Source organism: Pan troglodytes, chromosome X, assembly GCF_028858775.2.
Source record: "Pan troglodytes isolate AG18354 chromosome X, NHGRI_mPanTro3-v2.0_pri, whole genome shotgun sequence".
NCBI classification, from domain to species: Eukaryota; Metazoa; Chordata; class Mammalia; order Primates; family Hominidae; genus Pan; species Pan troglodytes.
The window spans coordinates 49,365,966-49,388,634 of record NC_072421.2 but is presented as its reverse complement, the minus strand read 5'-3'; the positions used below and the strand labels follow the sequence as shown (position 1 = coordinate 49,388,634).

The window sequence follows — 22,669 nt, the reverse complement described above, 5'->3', positions numbered from 1 at the left end:
ATGGCGCCACTGCACTCCAGCCTGGGTGACAGAGACTCCCTCTAAAAAACAAAACAAAAAAACCATAATACTAAGTGAAAAGAAACAGAATGAGGAAACACAGACCTGCATGAGTTAGGATTGCAGTTCCCAAACTGTGTTGAGGCACCTCAGAGTGCCATAGTGAATTCTCAGGGACGCTGTAAGATGCTTTAAATTGTTTGAGGGAAATATATGGGTATTCAACATGTCAGATACCTCATAAACTATTCAAGGGAGTTCAAAGTTTCAAAGTTACATTGAACTACTTTTCTTTCAATGACATCTTTTTGCAAAGCTGGGTTTACAGCAGTTTCTGTGATAAAAAGCAAACACCTGACAAAAATCAGCATGGATAAAGTGATTTAGGTGATATCAGACAATCTGATTAAGGTTTGGGAAGGTGTGCAGAGTCTAACAAACATGCATCCATTAATAAGCAATTGTAGTTATTTAACAATTTTTTTTCTATCTATGTGTTGTCGATTTTCTAAACTGCTACTATTTTTTTTAGGACATAAATAGGTATTATATTTTGGTCCAAGCAGGTGGTGGGGGCAGGGTAAGTTAAAAAAAAAATTGGTCCAAGAAACAGAAGTGTTAGGTATTTGTTTTGAAAAAAATAACATATGCATACACTCATGAAACCATCACCATAATCAAGATAGTGGACATATCATCATCTCCAAGTTTCCTCATGCCCCTTTGTAATTCCCTTCCTAACTGCCCCACCTCATCCCCAAGCAACCACGGATCTGCTTTGTTACTATAGCATACAAAATATAACAAAGTATACAAAATATAACAAAGCATACAAAATAAAGTGTACAAAATATACTTTGTTATATTTTGCCTTTTTTTTTTTTTTTTTTTTTTTTGAGATGGAGTGTTGCTCTGTTGCCCAGGCTGGAGTGCAATGGCGTGGTCTCGCTCACTGCAACCTCCACCTCCTGGGTTCAAGCGATTCTCCTGCCTCAGCCTCCCGAGTAGCTGGGACTACAGGCAAGTGCCACCACGCCTGGCTAATTTTTTGTAGAGACGGGGTTTCACCGTGTTAGCCAGGATGGTCTCGATCTACTGACCTCGTGATCCACCCGCCTCAGCCTCCCAAAGTGCTGGGATTACAGGCGTGAGCCACCGCGCCTGGCATATTTTGCCTTTTTAAGAGTTTTATATAAGTGCATCTTAGTATGAACTCTTCTAAATTCCTTCTTTCTTTTCTTTATTTTTGAGACGGAGTCTCGCTCTGTCGCCCAGGCTGGAGTGCAGTGGTGCGATCTCGGCTCACTGCAACCTCCACCTCCCGGTTTCAAGTGATTCTCTTGCCTCAGCCTCTGAAGTAGCTGGGATTACAGACGTGCACCATCATGCCCAGCTAATTTTTGTATTTTTGGTAGAGATGGGGTTTTGCCATGTTGGCCAGGCTGGTCTTGAACTCCTGAGCTCAAGTGATCCACCCACCTCAGCCTCCCAAAGTGCTGGAATTACAAGCATGAGCCACCAAGACTAGCTCTCTCTAAGTTCTTTCACTCTATAAAAGTTATTGGAAGCCGGGCGCAGTGGCTCACACCTATAACCCCAGCACTTTGGGAGGCCGAGGCGGGCGGATCACGAGGTCAGGAGATTGAGGCTATCCTGGCTAACACGGTGAAACCCCGCCTCTACTAAAAATACAAAAAAAAAGTTAGCTGGGCATGGTGGCGGGCGCCACTTGGGAGGCTGCGGCAGGAGAATGGCGTGAACCTGGGAGGCAGAGGTTGCAGTGAGCCGAGATCGTGCCACCGCACTTCAGTGTGGGTGACAGAGCGAGACTCTGTCTCAAAAAAAAAAAAAAAAAGGCCTGGATTACGGTGGCTCACACCTGTAATCCCAGCACTTTGAGAGGCCGAAGCAGGTGAATCACCTGAGGTCAGGAGTTCAACACCAGCCTGGCCAATGTGGTGAAACTCTGCCCATGTTAAAAATATAAAAATTAGCTGGGCATGGTGGCGGGTGCCTGTAGTCCCAGCCACTTGGGAGGCTGAGGCAGGAGAATTGCTTGAACCCAGGAGGCGGAGGTTGCAGTGAGCTGAGATCGTGCCATTGCACTCCAGCCTGGGTGACAAGAGCAAAAAACTCCATCTCAAAAAAAAAAAATTATTGGAGATTCACCAGGTTTGTTCCATGTTTCAATAGGTCATTCCTTTTCTTATAGTTGTAAGGTAAGATTTACATATCATAGAACCAACCTCTTCAAAGTGTGCAATTCAGTGGTTTTTAGTACATTCACAAGATTGTGCAGACAACAACACTATCTAATTCAAGAAGCTTTATTTTGGGCCGGGTGTGGTGGCCACGTCTGTATTCCCAACACTTTGGGAGGCACAGCCGGGTGGATCACCTGAGGTCAGGAGTTCCGGACCAGCCTGGCCAACATGATGAAATCCCGTTTCTACTAGAAATACATAATATAGCTGGGCGCGGTGGCAGGCGCCTGTAATCCCAGTTACTCGGAAGGCTGAGGCAGGTGAATCGCTTGAACCTGGGAGGCAGAGGTTGCAGTGAGCCAAGTTCACACCACTGCACTCCAGCCTGGACAGAGTCAGACTCCTGTCTCAAAAAAAAAAAACCTTTATTCCTTTATTTCATTACCTCTAAAGGAAACCCCATAGCCATTACCAGTCACTATTCCACCCATCCCCTAGCCTTTAGCTCCTAAAAACCACGAATGTATTTTCTGTCTCTATGAAGTTGCCTATCTTGGTTTTTCATATAAATTAATCATAAAAATATGTGGCCTATTGTGTCTGGCTTATTTCATATAGCATAATATTTTCAAGGTTCATCCATGTTGTACCACACGTATAAGTACAGTACTTCTTTTTTTCTCTTTTCTTTTCTTTTTTTTTTTTTTTTTTTTTTTGAGATAAGGTTTTGCTCTGTCACCCAGGCTGGAATGCAGTGGCCCGATCTCAGCTCATTGCAACCTCCACCTCCTAGGCTCAAGCGATCTTCCTGCCATAGCCTCCTGAGTAGGTGGGACTACAGGCATGCACCACCATGGCCAGCTACTTTTTTGTAGAGATGGGGTCTCACTATATTGCCTGGCCAACATGGCGAAACTCTGTGTGTACTAAAAATACAATAATTAGTGGGGCGTGGTGGCACATGCCTGTAATTCCAGCTACGTAGGAGGCAGAGGCACAAGAATCGCTTGAACCCAGGAGGCTGAGGTTGTAGTGAGCTGAGATCACACCACTGCACTCCAGCCTGGGTAACAGAGTGAGACTCTGTCTCAAAAAAAACTTTGTCTAGTAATTCCAACATCTGAGCTTCCTCAGTGGAAGTTTTTATTTACCGTTTTTTTCTTCTTTTTTTCTTTCCTGTGTATGGGCTATGCTTTCTAGTTTATTTATTTTTTGAGATGGAGCCTCCCTCTGTCACCCAGGCTGGAGTGCAGTGGCATGATCTTGCCTCACTGCAGCTTCCGCCTCCTGAGTTCAAGTGATTCTGCCACCTCAGCCTCTTGAGTAGCTGGGATTACAGGCGTGCGCCACCATGCCCAGCTAATTTTTGTATTTTTAGTAGAGACAGAGTTTCACCATGTTGGCCAGGCTGGTCTCGAACTCCTGACCTCAGGTGATCCACCCACCTTGGCCTCCCAAAGTGCTGAGATTACAAGCGTGAGCCACTGTGTCTGGCCTACTTTCTAGTTTCTTTGCATTTTTTAATCTGGACATTCTAAATAATGTGGCAACTCTGAAATTCAGATTGTCTCCTTCCCAGGGTTTGTTGTGGCTGCTGTTTGTTTTTATTATCACTGCTGTTTAGTGACTTCTTTTTGTTTGTTTGTTTGTTTCTGAGATAAGGTCTCCCTCTTGTTGTCTAGGCTGGATTGTAGTGCATGATCATAGCTTACTGCACCTCAAACTCCTGGGTTCAAGCCATCTTCCCATGTCAGCCTCCCAAAGGCAGCAGCTACTATTAGCCTGTTTAGCAACTTTTCTGAACTAATTCTATAAAGTCTGTATTCTTTGTTGTGTGTGGCCACTGAAGGCCCTGCTTCATTAGCTTACTGACCAGATAACGGTTAGGCAAAGGTTCCCTTAAATGCCTTGAACCATTACTTCTTCCAGCATTTGCCTAATGTGTGTCCATGTATGTTGGAGAATACCTAGAACACTCCCTCAGGTAGTTCACAACTGTGCCTTAGCCTTCACTTTTTCCTTGCCCAAAGCCTGAAGGTCCCCCACAAATAAGAGCTTAAGGCCTTCTTGGTTCTCTTCGTTGTTGCTGTTGTTGAGACGGAGTTTTGCTCTTGTTGCCCAGGCTGGAGTGCAATGGTGTGATGTCGGCTCACTGCAACCTCCATCTCCAGGATTCAAGCGATTCTCCTGCCTCAGCCTCCCGAGTACCTGGTATTACAGGCACACGCCACCACGCCCAGCTAACTTTTTTTGTATTTTTAGTAGAGACAGGATTTCACCACGTTGGCCAGGCTGGTCTCAAACTCCTGACCTCAAGTGATCCACCCGCCTCACCCTCCGAAAGTGCTGGGATTACAGGTGTGAGCCACCACACCCGGCCTTTTCTTGGTTCTTTCTTGGGCATGCTCACAGCCCTATGCATGGGCATGCATATGGCATTCCAGATATCCAGCAGTGTGTCAGAACTTTTCATAGACATCTCATTCCCCAGCTTTTCCTTTCATGCTTTTTGGTCTGTTGCTTGTTTACTCCAGCTCTTATCACCGTCTCAACCAGCTATGATGTTAAACAACTGCCACTGATTTTTTGTGTTTTTAAAATTTTTGAAACTGGGTCTCGCTCTGTTGCCCAGGTTGGAGTGCAGTGGCACAATCATGGCTCACTGAAGCCTCAACCTCCGGCTAAAACAATCTCAGCAACTGCTCAAGCAGTCTTCCCACCTTGGCCTCCCAAAGTGCTCAGATTACAGGCGTGAGCCACCGCACCTGTCCTTGAAATGCTTTTTCCGTTGACTTTCTGGAATCTTCTCTTGGCTCTGCTCCTGCCTCGATGGCTTCTCCTATTCAGTCTTGCTAGTTCCTCCTGGTTCCCCTGAGCCCTATATCTTAGCAATGTCCCACATCTTAGTCCTATAACCTCTTCTTTATTTACATCACTTGCTAGGTGATCTCTTTCATTTCATTTTATTTATTTATTTATTTGATATAGTCTTGCTCTGTTGTCCAAGCTGGACCAAAGTGGCACAATCTCGACTCACTGCAACCTCCACCTCCCGGGTTCAACTGATTCTCCTGCCTCAGCCTCCCGAGTAGCTGGGATTACAGGCATGCGCCACCATACCCAGCTAATTTTTTTTCTTTTTTTGAGACGCAGTTTTGCTCTTGTTGCCCAGGCTGTAGTGCAATGGCGCGATATCAGCTCACTGCAAACCTCTGCCTCCCGGGTTGAAGAGATTCTCGTGCCTCAGCCTCCCAAGTAGCTGGGATTACAGGCATGCACCACCATGCCCGGCTAATTTTGTATTTTTAGTAAAGGCGGGCTTTCACCATGTCGTCCAGGCTGGTCTTGAACTCCTGACCTTAGGTGATCTGCCTGCCTTGGCCTCCTAAAGTGCTGGGATTACAGGTGTAGGCCACCATGCCCAGCCTTCTTTATCTTTAAAAAAAAAAACAAAAAACAAAAAAACAAAAACAGTATACTGATGGCTCCTAAATTTGCACTGAGAAAATAAAACTAGGCTGGGAGCGGTGGCTTATGCCTGTAATCCCAGCACTTTGGGAGGCAGAGACAGGAGGATCCAGACCCTGTCTCTAAAAAAGAAAAAAAGGAGGCTGGGCACAGTGGCTCACGCCTGTAATCCCAGCATTTTGGGAGGCCAAGGCGGGCAGATCATTTGAGATCGGGAGTTCCAGACCAGCCTGGCCGACACAGTGAAACCCCATCTCTACTAAAAATACAAAAACTAGCCCGCGTGGTGGTGCACGCCTGTAATCCCCACTACTCGGGAGGCTGAAGCAGAAGAATCACTTGAACCCAGGAGACGGAGGCTGCAGTGAGCGGAGATTGTGCCACTGCACTCCAGCCTGGGCGACAGAGCAAGACTCCACCTCGGGGAAAAAAAAAAAGAGAAAAGACAAATAGCCCAAGGGCAGTCTGAGCTATGTAAAGTATGCAAAATTTATCAGTCCCAGAGAGAAAGGAGCATCTCAGCTCAGTCACATCCTCCACCCACCCACCCATGCCCAGGGGCAGTTGTTTAAAGAGATGTTGGGCCAGGCACGGTGGTTCATGCCTGTAATCCCAGCACTTTGGGAGGCCCAGGTGGGTGGATCACTTGAGGTCAGGAGTTCGAGACCAACCTGACCAACATGGTGAAACCCCGTCTCTACTAAAAATACAAAAATTAGCCGGGCGTGGTGGCACGCACCTGTAATCCCAGCTACTCAGGAGGCTGAGGCAGGAGAATCGCTTGAACCCAGGAGGCAGAGGTTGAAGTGAGCCGAGATCACGCCATTGCACTCCAACCTGAGCAACAAGAGTGAAACTCCATATCAAATAACCTTCTCTTGGGGTCTGGATTGGGACCCCTTTGTGGTAATAAAGGAGGGACACTAATATTAAAGCTGGCTCAACTGGGTCTGGGCAGAGTAATTTTTACCTTAGATATTTGTGTTTTGGGTGTGCACTTTCAGTTTACATTGGAAGCTGTCTCCCCAATTTAAAAAAAATCATGTTTTGAGGAAGATTTTCTCTGAGATATAGATACAATTAATTTGAACAAGTCTGGAATACCTAAACTTTCATCCAACTTTCCACAGATTACTAGGTCATTGGAATATTGTCCTTTTCATTTTATTTATGTATTTATTTTTAGAGACAGAGTCTCACTCTTTGTCACCCAGGCTGAAGTGCAATGGCCCCATCATGGCTCACTGCAATCTTGGCCTCCTGGGCCCAAGCAATCCTCCCACCTCAGCCTCCTGAGTAGCTGGGACTAGAGGCACACGCCATCACTCCCAGCTAACTTTTAAAATTATTTGTAGAGACAGGGTTTCACCATGTTTCCCAGGCTCTTCTCCAACTCCTGGGCTCAAGCAATCTGCTCGCCTTCCGCCTCCCAAAGTGCTGGGATTACAAGCATGAGCCACTGCACCCAGCCTCCTGCTTCTTTTTATGCCTGGTAATCTTTGTTTGGATAACAGACATTGTCAACTTTACCTTTTTAGGAGCTGGGTCTTTTTTTATTCTTATCAATCTTTGTTATTCCTAAGGATCTTTTAGGGTCTTCTTTTATGATGTGTAAAGTGAGCCTGGAGCAATACTAAGTCTAGGGCTAGTTACTCCCCACAACTGAGACAAGACATTCCTGTGTACTCTATGCCCTGTGAATCATGAGTTTTCCAGTCTGGTTGGTGGGTGCAGGCACTATTTTCAAAAGCTCCATGTGAGTGTCAGGACCTGTTCCCTCCAATCCATTTGGATGGTTCTTTTCCTGGCCTTAGGTAGCTGCCTCATATGCATGTGTTGATAAGCACTCTGCTAAATACTGAAGGGGGACCCTCTGCAGATCTCTGTGATTCTCTGTGCTCCTCTCTGCTGACATTCTGTCCTTTTAACTCCAGCTGCCCTTGTCTCTCTGGACCACCTCAACTTAGGGAGTCCACCAGGCGCTGCCTCAGTTTCCCGTTCCAGTGCCATAGCATGGAAGCTCTCCAGGCAGTGTGCTGGGACAGTTGTAGTGCTCACGTTGTTTCCCATCTTTCAGGGATCACTGTCCTTTGGTGCCTGATGTCTAATGTCTTAAAAATCATTGTTTCAGCCGGGCGCGGTGGCTCACACCTGTAATCCCAGCACTTTAGGAGGCCGAGGCGGGCAGATTACCTGAGGTCAGGAGTTCAAGACCAGCCTGGCCTACATGGTGAAATCCCATCTCTACTAAAAATATAAAAATTAGCCAGGCATGATGGCAGGTGCCCGTAACCCCAGCTACTCAGGAGGCTGAGGCAGGAGAATCACTTGAACCTGGGAGGCAGAGGTTGCAGTGAGCAGAGATCTTGCCATTGTGAGATTGTGCCTGGGCAACAGAGTGAGACTCCGTCAAAAAAAAAAAAAATCATTATTTCATGTATTTTGGTTTTTTTGTGGGGGGCAAAGTTGGTTGTTTCCTGTGAGAGGACAAAGTTGGTCCCTGTTATTCCACTTTGACTGAGAGTGCATGACACCTTTTTTCTTGTAGAGACAGGGACTTTCCCAGACTGGTCTCAAACTCCTAGCCTCAAGGAATCCTCCCACCTCAGCTTCCCAAAAGTGCTGAGATTACAGGCATGAGCCACCATGCCCAGCCCATGATAACTTTTGACAGTGGGACCAACAGAATTTGCCAATGAAAATGGAGGGGAATCAGCTGGGCGTGGTGGCTCATGCCTGTAATCCCAGCACTTTGGAAGGTCAAGGCAGGTGGATCACCTGAGGTCAGGAGTTCGAGACCAGCCTGACCAAGATGGTGAAACCCCGTCTCTACTAAAAATACAAAAATTAGCTGGGTGTGGTGGTGGGCACCTGTAATCCCAGCTACTTGAGAGGCTGAGGCAGGCAAATCGTTTGAACCCAGAAGGCGGAGGTTGCAATGAGCTGAGACCACACCATTGCACTCCAGCCTGGGCGACACAGCAAGGCTCTATCAAAAAAGAAAAGAAAAGAAAAAAGAAAAAGAAAATGGAGGGGAATTAAGCATGATATATCTGCTCTTTGACTCAAGTAACAAAATGTATTTTAATTTTTATTTATTTATTATTTTTTTTAGACAGAGTGTCGCACTGTCACCCAGGCTGGAGTGCAGTGGTGCAATCTCAGCTCACTGCAACCTCCGCCTCCCGGGTTCAAGCAATTCTCCCGCCTCAGCCTCCTGAGTAGCTATGATTAGAGGTGTGCACCACCACACCCAGCTAATTTTTGTATTTTTAGTAGAGATGGGGTTTCACCGTGTTGGCCAGGCTGGTCTCAACTCCTGACCTCAAGTGATCCGCCCACCTCGCCCTCCCAAAGTGCTGGGATTACAGGCGTGAGCCACCACGCCTGGCCACAAACTGTATTGTGATGCCATTGGCTGAGATGAAGGAGACAGTGGGGGAGCATCTGAGCAAAGGAAATAGAACAAATCTGTTTGGATGGATAAGCAGTATGTGACACCCACATGAATGTCAAACAGGTCATTACAGTACGTTTGAGTCTGGTGTTCCAGAGAAAGGTCTAAGCTGAAGGCCTAGAGGATCTTCCAAATATTTGCAATAATTAAGGCTACAGGAGGAGAGGAAGTCACTTAGGAAGAGAGGATCAGACAGGATTATACCCAAGGATATTCTAATATTTGGAAGTTTGATACAAGTGGAGGAGTAGCCAGAGATGGAGAAAAAAAAACAAGAGAGGCCGGGCGTGGTAGCTCAAGCCTGTAATCCCAGCACTTTGGGAGGCCGAGACGGGTGGATCACGAGGTCAGGAGTTCCAGACCAGCCTGGCCAATATGGTGAAACCTCATCTCTACTAAAAATACAAAAATTAGGCTGGGCGCGGTGGCTCACACCTGTAATCCCAGCACTTTGGGAGGCCAAGGCGGGCGGATCACGAGGTCAGGAGTTCGAGACCAGCCTGACCAACATGGTGAAACCCCGTCTCTACTAAAAATACAAAAATTAGCCGGGCGTGGTGGTGCATGCCTATAATCCCAGCTACTTGGGAGCCTGAGGCAGGAGAATCGCTTGAACCCGGGAGGCGGAGGTTGCAGTTAACCGAGATCGTGCCACTGCACTCCAGCTTGGATGACACAGCGAGACTCCGTCTCAAAAAAAAAAAAAAAAAAAAAAAATTAGCTGGGCGTGGTGGTGCATGCCTGTAATCTCAGTTACTCAGGAGGCTAAGGCAGGAGAATCACTTGAACCCAGGAAACAGAGGTTGCAGTGAGCCGAGATTGTGCCACTGCACTCCAGCCTAGGTGACAGAGTGAGACTCCATCTTAAAAAAAAAGAAAGAAAGAAAGAAAAAGAAAAACCAAGAGAGTGAGAGGAAGAAATTGTGGGTTTCACTAGAAAGTCACAGGAGAGGGCAGAGAAGTGATTGCTGGTTTGGCAAGATTATTATTCATCAGTGGTCTGGTTAAGAGCAGTCCCAAAGACACAGGAGTGACAAACACCAAATTGAATTGAGTTGAATATGGTCTGGGACATGAGGAAGTGGAGTCTGAAGAAAGCCAGATGATTGGCCTTGTTGAGGAGCACAGTAGTGGAATCATGCCAAGGGGAATATATAGGGACAAAATTCACAAGTAAATATATACATGGGAATTGACGACACAGTATCTGAAACAACCTAGGCAGCCATCAGTTGGGGAAGGGCTGAACAATGCTACATAATATCATGAACCAGTTAAAAAGGATGAGTTAAAAAGATGTTCTTATATATTAATATGTGAAAAAACAGAAGCATCAAAACAATACTTCAAAAAAAGTAAAGGGGGGATTTCATCAATGTGAAACCCTGATTGTATTAAAAGTATGACATTTCTCTGTATTTTTTCTTTAATATTCAGTCTTCATAGACTGTCAAAAATTGCCAATGCCGACTATATTGTAAGTCTTCGGGCGGGGTATTGGGAAAAGTTTCCAATTAGCAATATCCACACCTTGGCTAAACCTCATTGGCTATGATACTGCCACTGCAAAAAGCATATTTCTTTTTTTTCAAGAATATTCTTTTTTTTTTTTTTTTTTTTTTTGGAGACAGGGTTTCCCTCTGTTGCCCAGGCTGGAGTGCAGTGGCGCGATCTTGGCTCACTGCAACCTCTGCCTTCTGGGTTCCAATGATTCTCCTGCCTCAGCCTCCCGAGTAGGGGACTTACAGGTGCCCGCCACCACGCCCGGCTAATTTTTTGTATTTTAGTAGAGAGGAGGTTTCACCATGTTACCCAGGGTGGTCTCAAACCCCTGAGCTCAGGCAATCCACCTGCCTCGGCCTCCCAAATTGCTGGGATTACAGGCATGCACCACCATGCCCAGCCCTTTTTTTTTGAGACGGGAATTTCGCTCTTGTCTCCCAGGCTGGAGTGCAATGGCAGGATCTGGGCTTGCTGCAACCTCCGCCTCCTAGGTTTAAGTGGTTCTCCTGCCTCAGCCTCCCCAGTAGCTAGGATTACAGGCGCGTGTCACCACGCCCGGCTTTTTTTTTTTTTTCGAGACAGAGTCTCACTCTATTACCCAGGCTGGAGTGCAGTGGTGCGATCTCTGCTCACTGCAACCTCCTCCTCCTGGGTTCAAGTGATTCTCCTGCCTCAGCCTCCCGAGTAGCTGGGACTACAGGCACGCACCACCATGCCTGGCTAACTTTTTGTATTTTTAGTAGAGACAGGGTTTCACCATGCTGGCCAGGCTGATCTCGAACTCCTGACCTCATGATCTGCCTGCCTCGGCCTCCCAAAGTGCTGGGATTACAGGCGTGAGCCACCGCGCCCAGCCTATTTATTATTTCTTAATGTAAAGTTTAATTAAAAATCCTTCCAGCCGGGCGCAGTGGCTCACGCCTGTAATCCCAACACTTTGGGGGGCCGAGGCAGGCGGATCACCTGAGGTCAGGAGTTCAAGACCAGACTGATCAACAGGGAGAAACCCGGTCTCTACTAAAAATACAAAATTAGCTGGGCGTGGTGGCACATGCCTGTAATCCCAGCTACTTGGGAGGCTGAGGCAGAAGAATCACTTGAACCCGGGAGGCGGAGGTTGTGGTGAGCCGAGATCGCGCTAATTGCACTCCAGCCTGAGCAAAAAGAGCCAAACTCTGTATCAAAAAAAAAAAAAAATTCTTTCCAGTATGCATATAATTTGGGGCCTTTTTTTAAAAAGCTTTATCATAGGTAGGACCTCTTTTTTTTTTTTTAACCCAAAGCATTCATACCTTTTACCATCAAAAAGCTATTTTGTATTTTGTAAAAATAAAAGCAGAGGCCGGGCGTGGTAGCTTAAGCCTGTAATCCCAGCACTTTGGGAGGCCGAGGTGGGTGGATAACCTGAGGTCAAGAGTTCGAGACCAGCCTGACCAATATGGTGAAACCCCGTCTCTACTAAAAATACAAAAATTAGATGGGCGTGGTGGCGCACGCCTGCAGTCCCAGCTACTCCGGAGGCTGAGGCAGGATAACCGTTTGAACCCGGGAGGCAGAGGTTGCAGTGAGCCGAGATCGCGCCACTGCACTCCAGCCTGGGAGACAGAGCAAGACTCTGTCTCAGAAAACAAAACTAAACAAAACACAAAAGACAAAACTCAGAGCTGGCGGGGTTGGGGGGATAGGGTGGGGAGAAAGAAAGCGAAATCTGTTCCTTGGCTTCCCGGAGCCAAGGAGGTTTCTCCACTTTCAAGGTCTCCAGGTCCGCCCCCGCCTGTAACCCCCAGCGCCGCCCCTCTGGAAGCCTGGGAGGACTGTGTGTTGCGAACCGGGGCGGCTACTCTCGGCCGCCGCGGAGGTCCGCGTCTTGTTAGCAGGGAAGGTTTACTCCCCCATTGTGGGTGACCAAGGGGCTGAGGGCTTGGCCGGTTTCGCTTTGCTGGGGGCAAGGCACGCTCTCTCCCCCCACCCTTCCGGGTTCCCTCAGACAGTCTCGGCCTTGAGGAACCCCCTTCGTCTCCGGTCCCCCAGCCAACCTTCCTCCGCTCCCCGCGCCCTCCCCGGAGAACCCCACTGTCACTCGCGATGCTCCGAAGACCCGGGAACTGGGCGAGGAAGGCGGTGGCCGCCTTTTTCCAGCTGGGGTGAGTCATTTCCTGCGACAGGCTCCCTCCCCCGGAAGTAGGGCCTGATGTAAACACCCGAGCCGGGCTCCAAGGCCCGGGAGGTCAGAAAACCGGGCCGCGGGCGGCACCGACAGCTGGGGCCCGGGTCAGGGACACGCGGAGGTCAGGCCGGTGAAGGCGGCAGGAAGCTGGAGCACGATCCCAGGGTTGGTTGGGTCTGGGGGAGGCTGGGAGTCTTTCGAGTAGGGGTCTAAGGCAGAGGTCTTGAGTGGGTGCTGGCGTTGGAAGGAGCATGCGGCTGGTCTTGGGAGAGGGGCGAGGCATCCCGGACAGAGTCTTGGAATGGAGGTGCAAAAAAGGGGTGTTGAAAGTTGGAGCTGTCCAGAGAATAACTCTAAGGCAGAGCTGTCCAAAGAAAGAGCATGAGGCATTCCAGTGGAGGGTGTAACTGAAAGAAAGGAAGGAGATTTGGACTGTTGGAGGATGGGGAGGGAGTATGTCTGGCCAGAGTTATTGGGGAGTTGAGGATTTGAAGGGAAGTTGGGGCCTCTATGGCAGTAATCTTAGTAGGGGACTGTGCAGGCATCTTAGGGGTTGAGGTTCTCCTAGGTAGGAGTTTTGGGTGGTTTGTTTTGGGCAAGGGTCTTAGAAGGCAAGGGTGCCCTGGGGCAGGGTCTTGGATAGGGGTCTAGAGGGGGAATCTTAGGAGGATGGGTGGGGTTCCTGGGGTTGGGTCCAGGCCAGGTTATGTTGTAGTCAAGGACAGCAGAACACAAGGAAGGAGATGTCCCAGGGGTGGAAAATTTAGAGTGCTAGGGGGAATCCTAGGGTAGAGTCCCCAGGGCATAAGCCAATCTAAGGGAATGTCTAGGCTGGCCCTGAAGGGTAGTTACCAAGGCATGAGAAGGGGTCATCCCAAGGTAGGCATCCTGAAGGAGTTTGGGGAAGCCGGTGAGGGGGAAAGGTGTGAGAGGACTCTGGGGTGGTCAAATAGGTTGGGGTACAGTTAGAAGGGTATGAGCAGAGGAGTTCCTGGGGATGGCAGACCAAGCATAGCAGTCCCAGGGCCAAGTCAGGGAGGTACAAGAAGTGCATCTCCTAGCCCACTTTTGTCTATTTATTGAGAGAGTCTGGTGCTAGGTCAGGTTTGAAGATGAGAAATGGGTTGGGAGTGGTTCCAGGCCATGTCTGGCATTGGGATCAAGATTGGCTGGCGGTGGGGAGGAGATATCACGGGGGCACCCCCTATCACATTACTTCCTGACAAGTCAGTGAGGGCCAGCATGTAAAGAGGAGGTGTGGGGTCCACGTCAGTGTGGGCCTGGAGCTTGCCAAACCTGAAAGAAGGAGGGTTCCTGGCCATGCTGTTTGGGATCTTGGGAGCTTAGAGCAGAGACCCTGGGACTCTCTCTGTTTTTATCTTTTTTTTCCCCCCGAGACGGAGTCTCGCTCTGTCACCCAGGCTGGAATGCAATGGCTCGATTTCGGCTCACTGCCATCTCAGCCTCTCGGGTTCAAGCAATTCTCCTGCCTCAGCCTCCTGAGTAGCTGGGATTATAGGTGCCCCCCACCACACCCAGCTAACTTTTGTATTTTTATTAGAGACGGGATTTCACCATGTTAGCCAGGCTGATCTCAAACTCCTGACCTCAGGTGATCCACCCGCCTTGGCCTCCCAAAGTGCTGGGATTACAGGCATAAGCCACCACGCCTGGCCTGTTTTTATCTTTTTTGCAGTCACTCCAGAGTCAGTAGTTAGCAGAGTAGGAGGAGGAAATCAGGTGAGGCAGAACTTGGAGGGGAGACTCCAGGACTCTTCTCATCTTTATCCCATTTGTATCCAGGGGAACAATCCTGCACCATGACTCAACAGCCACTTCGAGGAGTGACCAGCCTGCGTTTCAACCAAGACCAAAGTGAGAGAGGATTGGGCCTGTACCCTTGTGGGAGGAAGCGAGGAAAAGAGGGGTCAGAAGTGGGCCATGGGCCCCCAGCTTCCTACCTGGGCATTCTTTAAGGCAGTCTGGATTCCTTCCATCCCCCAGGCTGCTTTTGCTGCGCCATGGAGACAGGTGTGCGCATCTACAACGTGGAGCCCTTGATGGAGAAGGGGCATCTGGGTGAGCTGTTGGCAGGGGAGGGGCAATGGGCAGAAGAGCTGGGCTGGGCATTGGCTCCCACCTCCACTGACACCCTGGTCCCTGTCCAGACCACGAGCAGGTGGGCAGCATGGGCTTGGTGGAGATGCTGCACCGCTCCAACCTTCTGGCCTTGGTGGGCGGTGGTAGTAGTCCCAAGTTCTCAGAGATCTCAGGTAAGTGCCCTCATCCTGCCCTTTGGCCCAGATTTCTCGGATTCCTGGCCTCCCACAGGCACCCCAAGGTACTGGCAGATGAAGACGTCAGAGTACTTCAGAGTCACACAGAGAGGAGGCCTACAGCTTGGAAGTCATGGATCTTATAGCTTGAGAAGCTTGGTGCTTTGTTTTCATTTTAAAAATTCTGATTGAGTGCCTCCTGTGTGCCATGCCCTAGAGCACTTACTGTGAGCCTGGGACTGCCCTAAGCACTTTACGTTTATTAACTCATTTAATCCTCACAGTAACTCTATGGGGTAGGAAGGATCATTATCCCCATCTTTACCGATGAGGAAACTGAGGCCCAGTGCAGTTAAGTGATTCATCCAAGGTCACACAAGCAATAGGTTTTAAAATCTTGGAACCGTCTTCCCAATACCCCCTTGGCTTGAGCCTCAAGTGCCATCTTACTTTAAGGGTTTTTCTTGATGATCCCATCTGGACAAGGCAGGAGTTGCCCTAGGTGAGTCACAGAGCCCTAGGATTCCTCACGGAAATCTCCAGGGTGCATGGACTAGGACCCTGGAGGCAGAAATAGTTACCGAGGGGAAGTTACAGGCCTGAGTGTGAGTCCCTGTTTGGTTGCTGATGAGCTTTGAGGTCCTTGGCCAGACACTCAACCACTTTGAACCTCAGTTTCCTCATCTGTAGATGAGTGTAACAGTCTAGAACACTCCTCTCAGGGATCATATCCACAAGTGCTCGTGCTGTGCGAGGATCTCACTGGTTGTTTATTGAAAGGCTAAGCAAGTAGGTTGAGGTCCCTGGGAAGCAGGGGTGGATCCTGTGTCACCAGGGCTGCCCCTTACCCTAAACCTTGGCCCCGACAACCCACCCACCTGCCCAGCAGTGCTGATCTGGGACGATGCCCGGGAGGGCAAGGACTCCAAGGAGAAGCTGGTGCTGGAGTTCACCTTCACCAAGCCAGTGCTTTCTGTGCGCATGCGCCATGACAAGTGAGCCTGAGGAGGACCGGGGTGGGAGGTAGGAGGTCCCCACAGTAAGTGAGAGGGATAGTCCTCCCTGGGCATCCCGCCACCCCCTCACCGCCATCCTGTGTTGTGTGATACCCACAGGATCGTGATCGTGCTGAAGAACCGCATCTATGTGTACTCCTTCCCCGACAATCCCCGAAAGCTGTTTGAGTTTGATACCCGGGACAACCCCAAGGGTGAGAGGGCTCAGATACACAGGTGTAAGGGCATGAAACAGTGGATGGGGCAGAGGGGCAGAGATGAGGAAAGAAAGGAAGGGGCACTCACACACAGAGAAATGGGGAAAGAGGCAGGGAGATGCTCACACTCATAGCCTCTCCATCTTTCCAGCCCTCAGCCAGTTCTCCCCACCTCCGGTCCTGCCCCACCCCTGGGTACCCCAGTGGCAGAGCAAAAACACCTCGTGAGGACATGGGTGGGTGTGTCAGGGATCCCTGAGCTTCTGGGGCTGTGATAGCAGCTTACTAGATTCCACAGCTGCAGAGCAAGGAATGGAATCTGCCTAGCTGGCGGGGCGTGCAGCTGAGCTGAGCCCCCTCAGGGTTCTTCGGGTTAAGCTTATCGTGGAGGGTTGAAGTCTGGTCCTCATCCAGCTCTGTCCATTCTGAGATGCTGCCTCCTCTTCAGCCGCCCACCCCACCCCCCATCTTCACACCCTAGGGCTCTGTGACCTCTGCCCCAGCCTGGAGAAGCAACTGTTAGTGTTCCCGGGACACAAGTGTGGGAGTCTGCAACTTGTGGTGAGCCGTCCAGTGGACAAGGGTGGGTAGGTTGGTGGACTGGCTTCCTTGTGGACTCTTGGCCCCTTCCCTCCATACCACCCCAACCTCAGACTCCTCCCTCCTACCCCAGGACCTGGCGAGCACAAAGCCTGGCACCTCGTCTGCTCCATTCACGATCAATGCACATCAGAGTGACATAGCCTGTGTGTCTCTAAACCAGCCAGGCACTGTAGTGGCCTCAGCCTCCCAGAAGGGTACCCTTATTCGCCTCTTTGACACACAATCCAAGGAGAAACTGGTGGAGCTGCGCCGAGGCACTGACCCTGCCACCCTCTACTGGTGAGCACAGGGTATGCATGGTGGGCTGGTGACCCCATACCACATGACATGTGGGCATCACTGCTGATCTGTCTTCTAGCATTAACTTCAGCCACGACTCCTCCTTCCTCTGCGCTTCCAGTGATAAGGGCACTGTCCATATCTTTGCTCTCAAGGATACCCGCCTCAACCGCCGCTCCGCGTAAGTACCCCCTCCCCACCCTACCGTGTCCCTGTCCCCCTGCCCATTTACCATACCTAGGCTTAGCCAGTGCTGCCTGCAGGCTGGCTCGCGTGGGCAAGGTGGGGCCTATGATTGGGCAGTACGTGGACTCTCAGTGGAGCCTGGCGAGCTTCACTGTGCCTGCTGAGTCAGCTTGCATCTGCGCCTTCGGTCGCAATACTTCCAAGAACGTCAACTCTGTCATTGGTGAGTGGGAACAGCCCCTTGGTTGGGGGTACTGCATGGGGCAAAGGCCTGCAGGTTGGACCTGAAAGGATTTTAGGGCCATGTGAGGCTCAGCTTCATAATCAGTAAGGGGGACAGCACTAGGCAAAGGCCTGGAGGCAGACCCTAGGTCCTGAGATGCCTGAGAGGACTGGAGCCTGTGGCTGTGGCAGCCTCTGACCTTTTACCACCCCCCCTCCCCCAGCCATCTGCGTAGATGGGACCTTCCACAAATATGTCTTCACTCCTGATGGAAACTGCAACAGAGAGGCTTTCGACGTGTACCTTGACATCTGTGATGATGATGACTTTTAAGGACCCTGGGGGCTGTGCTAGGGACCTGCAGTGGCAGAACTGCAGAGCTGAGCCTTGGCAGTGGGGCGTGCTTGGAAGCCACCAGCCAGCAAGCATTAATGGGGCTGGTGCCCACTTTCCACTCAGCAGAGCTATGTCTAAATAAAGAGCTCACTTCCCCCCAGCACTTCTTGATGACTGTGTGCCCCAAGGGCCAGGCCAGAGACCCAGGAAGGCAGCGACCCCTTGGGATCCCTAACCTGGAGGAAATTGCCAGGGACCCAGAGGGAGTGCCCTAATCCAACCTGGGGATTTTTTAAAAGCTTCCTAGGAAGAGATGATCTCCGATGTGATGAATACGAATAAAAGGCCCTTAATGGCATTTACGGCTTGACCTCAGGGGCGGGGCATGGAGTTTCCTGGAGAAATGTGACCCTCTTGGGCGCTGACAGGAAGGAGGTGGAATCCAACTCGGATCCTTGTGACAGTCCCTTCTTTCTTATCTGTCTGGCTACTTTGTGCTTGGGCCGCTGGCACCGCCCGGAGCAGCCCCTGCGGCGCCCCGCGCGGGGGTGGATGGCAGTTTTAAGGGTTGGGAGCATTTCGCTCCGTGGCAAAGGCTTGATTTCCCGGCAGCCTTTGCTGCTTTCCTGAGCGGCGTGTTAGTTGCTTTTCCGGTCACGTGCATCGCCGCCCCTGCGCAATCCACCTAGAAGGTTAGGAAAAAGCTGCCCAGCCCAGACTCCATTTCCCGGTGTGCCCCGCGATGGCGAGGGGCGTAACGGTTGTTGTAGTCCGGCCCCCTCCTGGCTGGTCCAGCCACATTAACCGGCAGGATGTCGGAGGTGCGGCTGCCACCGCTACGCGCCCTGGACGACTTTGTTCTGGGGTCGGCGCGTCTGGCGGCTCCGGATCCATGCGACCCGCAGCGATGGTGCCACCGCGTCATCAACAACCTCCTTTACTACCAAACCAACTACCTTCTCTGCTTCGGCATCGGCCTCGCTCTCGCCGGGTGAGGGAGGGAGGCGCCGGTTGGCCAGGGACGTCTGCAGAGCGTGGGGGTAGACCCACAGGTCTTTGAGGACCAGGACGGGGAACCTGAGGGGGATGCAAGGCCGGGAAGGGCGAAGTCAGTAGAGATGGACGGCCTGAGGGGCTTGGAAGGGGGGCCTTGAAGGAGGTGGAGCCTAGTTATAAGGAGGGCCTCAGGGAGATGGAGCCTGGCTGATGAGGAGGGCCTGCGGGGGATGGGGGTCTGCAGGGAAGATATGGGGAGGATGGAGACAAGTGTGGGACTGAAGGGGAAAGTGGGCTGGAAGGTGAACCGGAAGAAAAGGAGGGCCCGAAAGGGGGACATGAGAGTACTTGAGGGGCGTAGGGGGGGTGTGATGTGAATGATGGGGCCAGATTGAGGCTGACCCTGGAGTACTTAGGGCAGAGACCGGGAAATAGACGGTAAAGTTGGAGGGTTTGGAAGATGTATTTATTGGGGATCCGGTCTTGGAGGGGAGCCTGGCTATGATTGGAAGGCGCCAGGGGCAGGTACCTGTTGGGGAACTTGGGCCCAGGAGGAGGATCCATGGTTGGAAAGCCTGAGACCAGAGAGGGATGGAGAATCTGGAGGAAGGACTTGAGCAGTGCTGAAAGTTCAGAGTGGGGCTGACGACCTGGAAGAGGTCCTAGCAATGATGGAGGGAGGAATCTATAGGGAAATGGGAGCCTGGAGGGCGGTCCTATAAGGACCCTAGGCCTGGGGAGAGGGGAACGTGTGAAGACAGAAGGCCTGAAAGAGGGATTTGCAGGGGCTGGTGTTAAAGGGGGAGCTTGCGGGCAGGCTGATAAGGGGCCCTACGGGGGCAGAGTCGGAAGGAAAGTCCAGGGAAGTGTTGGGAGCCCGGGGGTGTGGGGAGTGTCTAGCAGGATGGGAGGGCCTGAAGCGGGGACCTGAGGAAGACAGGACAGTGGAATTGACAAGGAGGAAAGGAGGGGTCTACAAGGGTGAGTCGGGAGCCCTGGCAGATGGGCCTGCTGGAGACAGGGCTGGTGGAAGGATGTGCCAGGCTGGAGTGTCCGGAGACGGGAGACCCTGGCTCTTGGGGCCCAGGGTGGGTGGTGGTCCGGAGGCCGTCTCTCCGCCCGGCCGGCTAGCTTGGTTCCCTTGTACCCGCAGGTACGTGCGGCCACTTCATACGCTCCTGAGCGCGCTGGTAGTGGCGGTGGCCCTCGGCGTGCTGGTGTGGGCAGCTGAGACCCGCGCAGCTGTGCGCCGCTGCCGCCGCAGCCACCCTGCAGCCTGCCTGGCCGCAGTGCTTGCCGTCGGCCTCCTGGTGCTCTGGGTCGCGGGCGGCGCTTGCACCTTCCTGTTCAGCATCGCCGGGCCGGTGCTTCGTGAGTCTCCACTACCCCGAGATAGCCAGGAAAGCAGCCAGAGCATGCTTAAGGCACCAGGCCAGCCCTGCCGGTCCCCGGGTTGAGAGGGGGCTGGGAAACCCGAGGGCCTCGCCACGCCCCCGCTAAAAGCGCCTTCCCGGGCTTCGTTCCCCCTTCTGGGAACACCCCTTTTATTATCGCCTTTCCTATCTCACTCTTGGTGTTAAGTGCCTTCCACTGGCCACGTCCCCGTTACCGGGCGTCTTCCCTGGCCATGCCCACGTTGCCAAGCCAATTACTCGGCCACGCTTTCAGTATCTGAGGCGTCCTGGCTGCTCACCACTCCATTGGCCTGCCTGCGCGCCAATTCCCTTCGGTGGGCCCCGGTTGGCTGCAGGCTGAGGTCTATTCCACTGACCACCCCTCTCGGTGCCGCCCACAGTGATCCTGGTGCACGCCTCGTTGCGCCTGCGCAACCTTAAGAACAAGATTGAGAACAAGATCGAGAGCATTGGTCTCAAGCGGACGCCAATGGGCCTGCTACTAGAGGCACTGGGACAAGAGCAGGAGGCTGGATCCTAGGCCCCTGGGATCTGTACCCAGGACCTGGAGAATACCACCCCACCCCCAGCCCATAATTGGGACCCAGAGCCCTTTCCCAGCACTTAAAACAGGAGCCTAGAGCCCCCTGCCCAAACAAAACAGGACATCTGTGACCGCCCTACCCCCACGCCAGCCCCAAACTAAGATATCCCTCACACCCAGCCCCCATTACCTAGGGACAAGAGTCTTCCCCAGCCCTGAACCTAGGACCAAGAGCCACCTACATCCAGCCCCAAAACTCGGGCTTCAGGCCAGAGCATCCATGGCCAATTTCAAATTGTGAACCCAGAGACACTCCCATCCACCCTTCTCCATGCTCATCCCCAAACTGGGGCCTGGGGCAAGGCACTCTCAAATCTTGAACCCTGGACCAAAGCTTTTCCAGACCCCACCCTACCTTCCAACCCAGGTCAAGACATTGCCAAATCTTGAACTCAGAACCCAAGTGTTCCATGCCCCTGTGTGGATGGAGTCGGGTATCCTGACTGTTGGACCCCTGGTCCAGGTGATCCCGACCCTCACCAGTCCCATTTGCCTCCCTCCAGCTCTGCTTAGGCATTTTGCCCCTCACCCCAATGTTCCACACCATCGACAACCAAGGGGTGAGGTGGGGACAGGCCTCAGCAGGGAATGGGGCGTATATGTTAGTGTTGCTGCAACAATAAAGCCTGTTGCATCTCTCATGCCAATTTGAGCCTCCTGGGTAAAGTCCTTGTACATTTCAAAGGACAGAAGTGGCCTACTTTTCAATTCTGCTAGACTCTTCCTGAATATGTGGGCTGAAGAGGTGATCTCTGAGGCCCTTCCTTGAACTTATTACCTCTGGATCAGCATTAAAGCACAGGGAAGGACAGGTGCAGTGGCTCACACCTGTAATTCCAACACTTTGGGAGGCTGAGACTAGAGGATCACTTGAGGCTAGGAGTTTGAGACCAGCCTGGGCAATATAGCAAGACTCTTATTGCTACAAAAAAATTAAAATTTAGCTGGGCATGGTGGTGTGCTTCTGTAGTCCCAGCTACTTGGGAGGCTGTGGCAGGATGGCCAGAGCCTAAGAGGTAGAGGCTGCAGTGAGCTGTGATTGTGCCACTGCACTCCAACCTGGGCAACAGTGAGAACCTGTCTCAAAAAGCTGGGCATGGTAGCTCACGCCTGCAATCCCAGCACTTTGGGAGGCTGAGGCAGGAGGACTGCTCAAGCCTAGGAGTCTGAGACTAACCTGGGCAACATAATGAGACCCCCATCTCTACTTTTTTTTTTTTTTTTTTGAGACAGTCTTGCTCTGTCGCCCTGGCTGGAGTGCAGTGGCATGATCTCGGCTCACTGCAATCTCTGCCTCCCGGGTTCAAGCGATTCTCCTGCCTCAACCTCCCGAGTAGCTGGGATTACAGGCACGTGCCACTACGCCCGGCTAATTTTTTTGTATTTTTAGTAGAGACGGGGCTTCACTGTTAGCCAGGATGGTCTTGATCTCCTGACCTCGTGAGCTGCCCACCTTGGCCTCCCAAAGTGCTAGGATTACAGGCGTGAGCCACTGCGCACCCGGCCTACAATTTTTTTTTCTTTTTTAATTAGCGGGTATGGTGGTGCACAACTGTAGTTTCAGCTATTCAGGCGGCTGAGGTGGGAAGATTGTGAGTCCAGGAGGTCAAGGCTGCAGTGAGCCGTTATCGCGCCACTACATTTCAGCCTGGGCAACAGAGTGAGACATTGTCTCAAAAAAATAAAAAATTTAAAAAAACGTATAGGGAGGTTAAGGACAGAGTCTTTGTTATCACCATTTATATTACCAAGAGTTATTG

General features: G+C 51.3%; 2 protein-coding genes and 1 non-coding gene across 19 annotated transcripts in view; 2 read left to right on the top strand and 1 right to left on the bottom strand.

The window, feature by feature from the left end:
* Positions 1-18,273, top strand: part of WDR45 (WD repeat domain 45) — a 28,214-nt gene extending 9,941 nt beyond the window's left edge. The window contains exons 2-12 of one of the 17 annotated variants that reach the window (XM_054676840.2): positions 12,620-12,776; positions 14,603-14,674; positions 14,804-14,878; positions 14,968-15,072; positions 15,965-16,070; positions 16,191-16,285; positions 16,770-16,849; positions 16,962-17,170; positions 17,250-17,351; positions 17,434-17,579; positions 17,803-18,273. In XM_054676840.2, coding sequence (XP_054532815.1) covers positions 14,620-14,674; positions 14,804-14,878; positions 14,968-15,072; positions 15,965-16,070; positions 16,191-16,285; positions 16,770-16,849; positions 16,962-17,170; positions 17,250-17,351; positions 17,434-17,579; positions 17,803-17,912 — 1,083 coding nt within the window. In that variant the 5' untranslated portion in view covers positions 12,620-12,776; positions 14,603-14,619 and the 3' untranslated portion in view covers positions 17,913-18,273. Of the gene's footprint in view, positions 1-12,139; positions 12,965-14,602; positions 14,675-14,803; positions 14,879-14,967; positions 15,073-15,961; positions 16,071-16,190; positions 16,286-16,736; positions 16,850-16,961; positions 17,171-17,249; positions 17,352-17,433; positions 17,580-17,802 lie in introns of those variants that run through there. The other 16 variants (XM_063804484.1, XM_063804487.1, XM_063804485.1 and 13 more) reach the window with 16 other exon arrangements.
* On the bottom strand, positions 10,566-10,704 carry LOC112207276 (U4 spliceosomal RNA). Its single transcript, XR_002941708.1, has one exon. It is a non-coding gene; the product is annotated as a U4 spliceosomal RNA (small nuclear RNA).
* A 367-nt stretch (positions 18,274-18,640) lies between the features above and the next one.
* PRAF2 (PRA1 domain family member 2) lies at positions 18,641-21,556 on the top strand. Its single transcript, XM_528974.9, has 3 exons — positions 18,641-18,906; positions 20,065-20,282; positions 20,707-21,556. The coding sequence occupies exons 1-3, from the start codon at positions 18,728-18,730 to the stop codon at positions 20,844-20,846; spliced, it is 537 nt and encodes a 178-aa protein (XP_528974.3). The 5' UTR covers positions 18,641-18,727; the 3' UTR covers positions 20,847-21,556.
* The last annotated feature ends 1,113 nt before the right edge of the window (positions 21,557-22,669 follow it).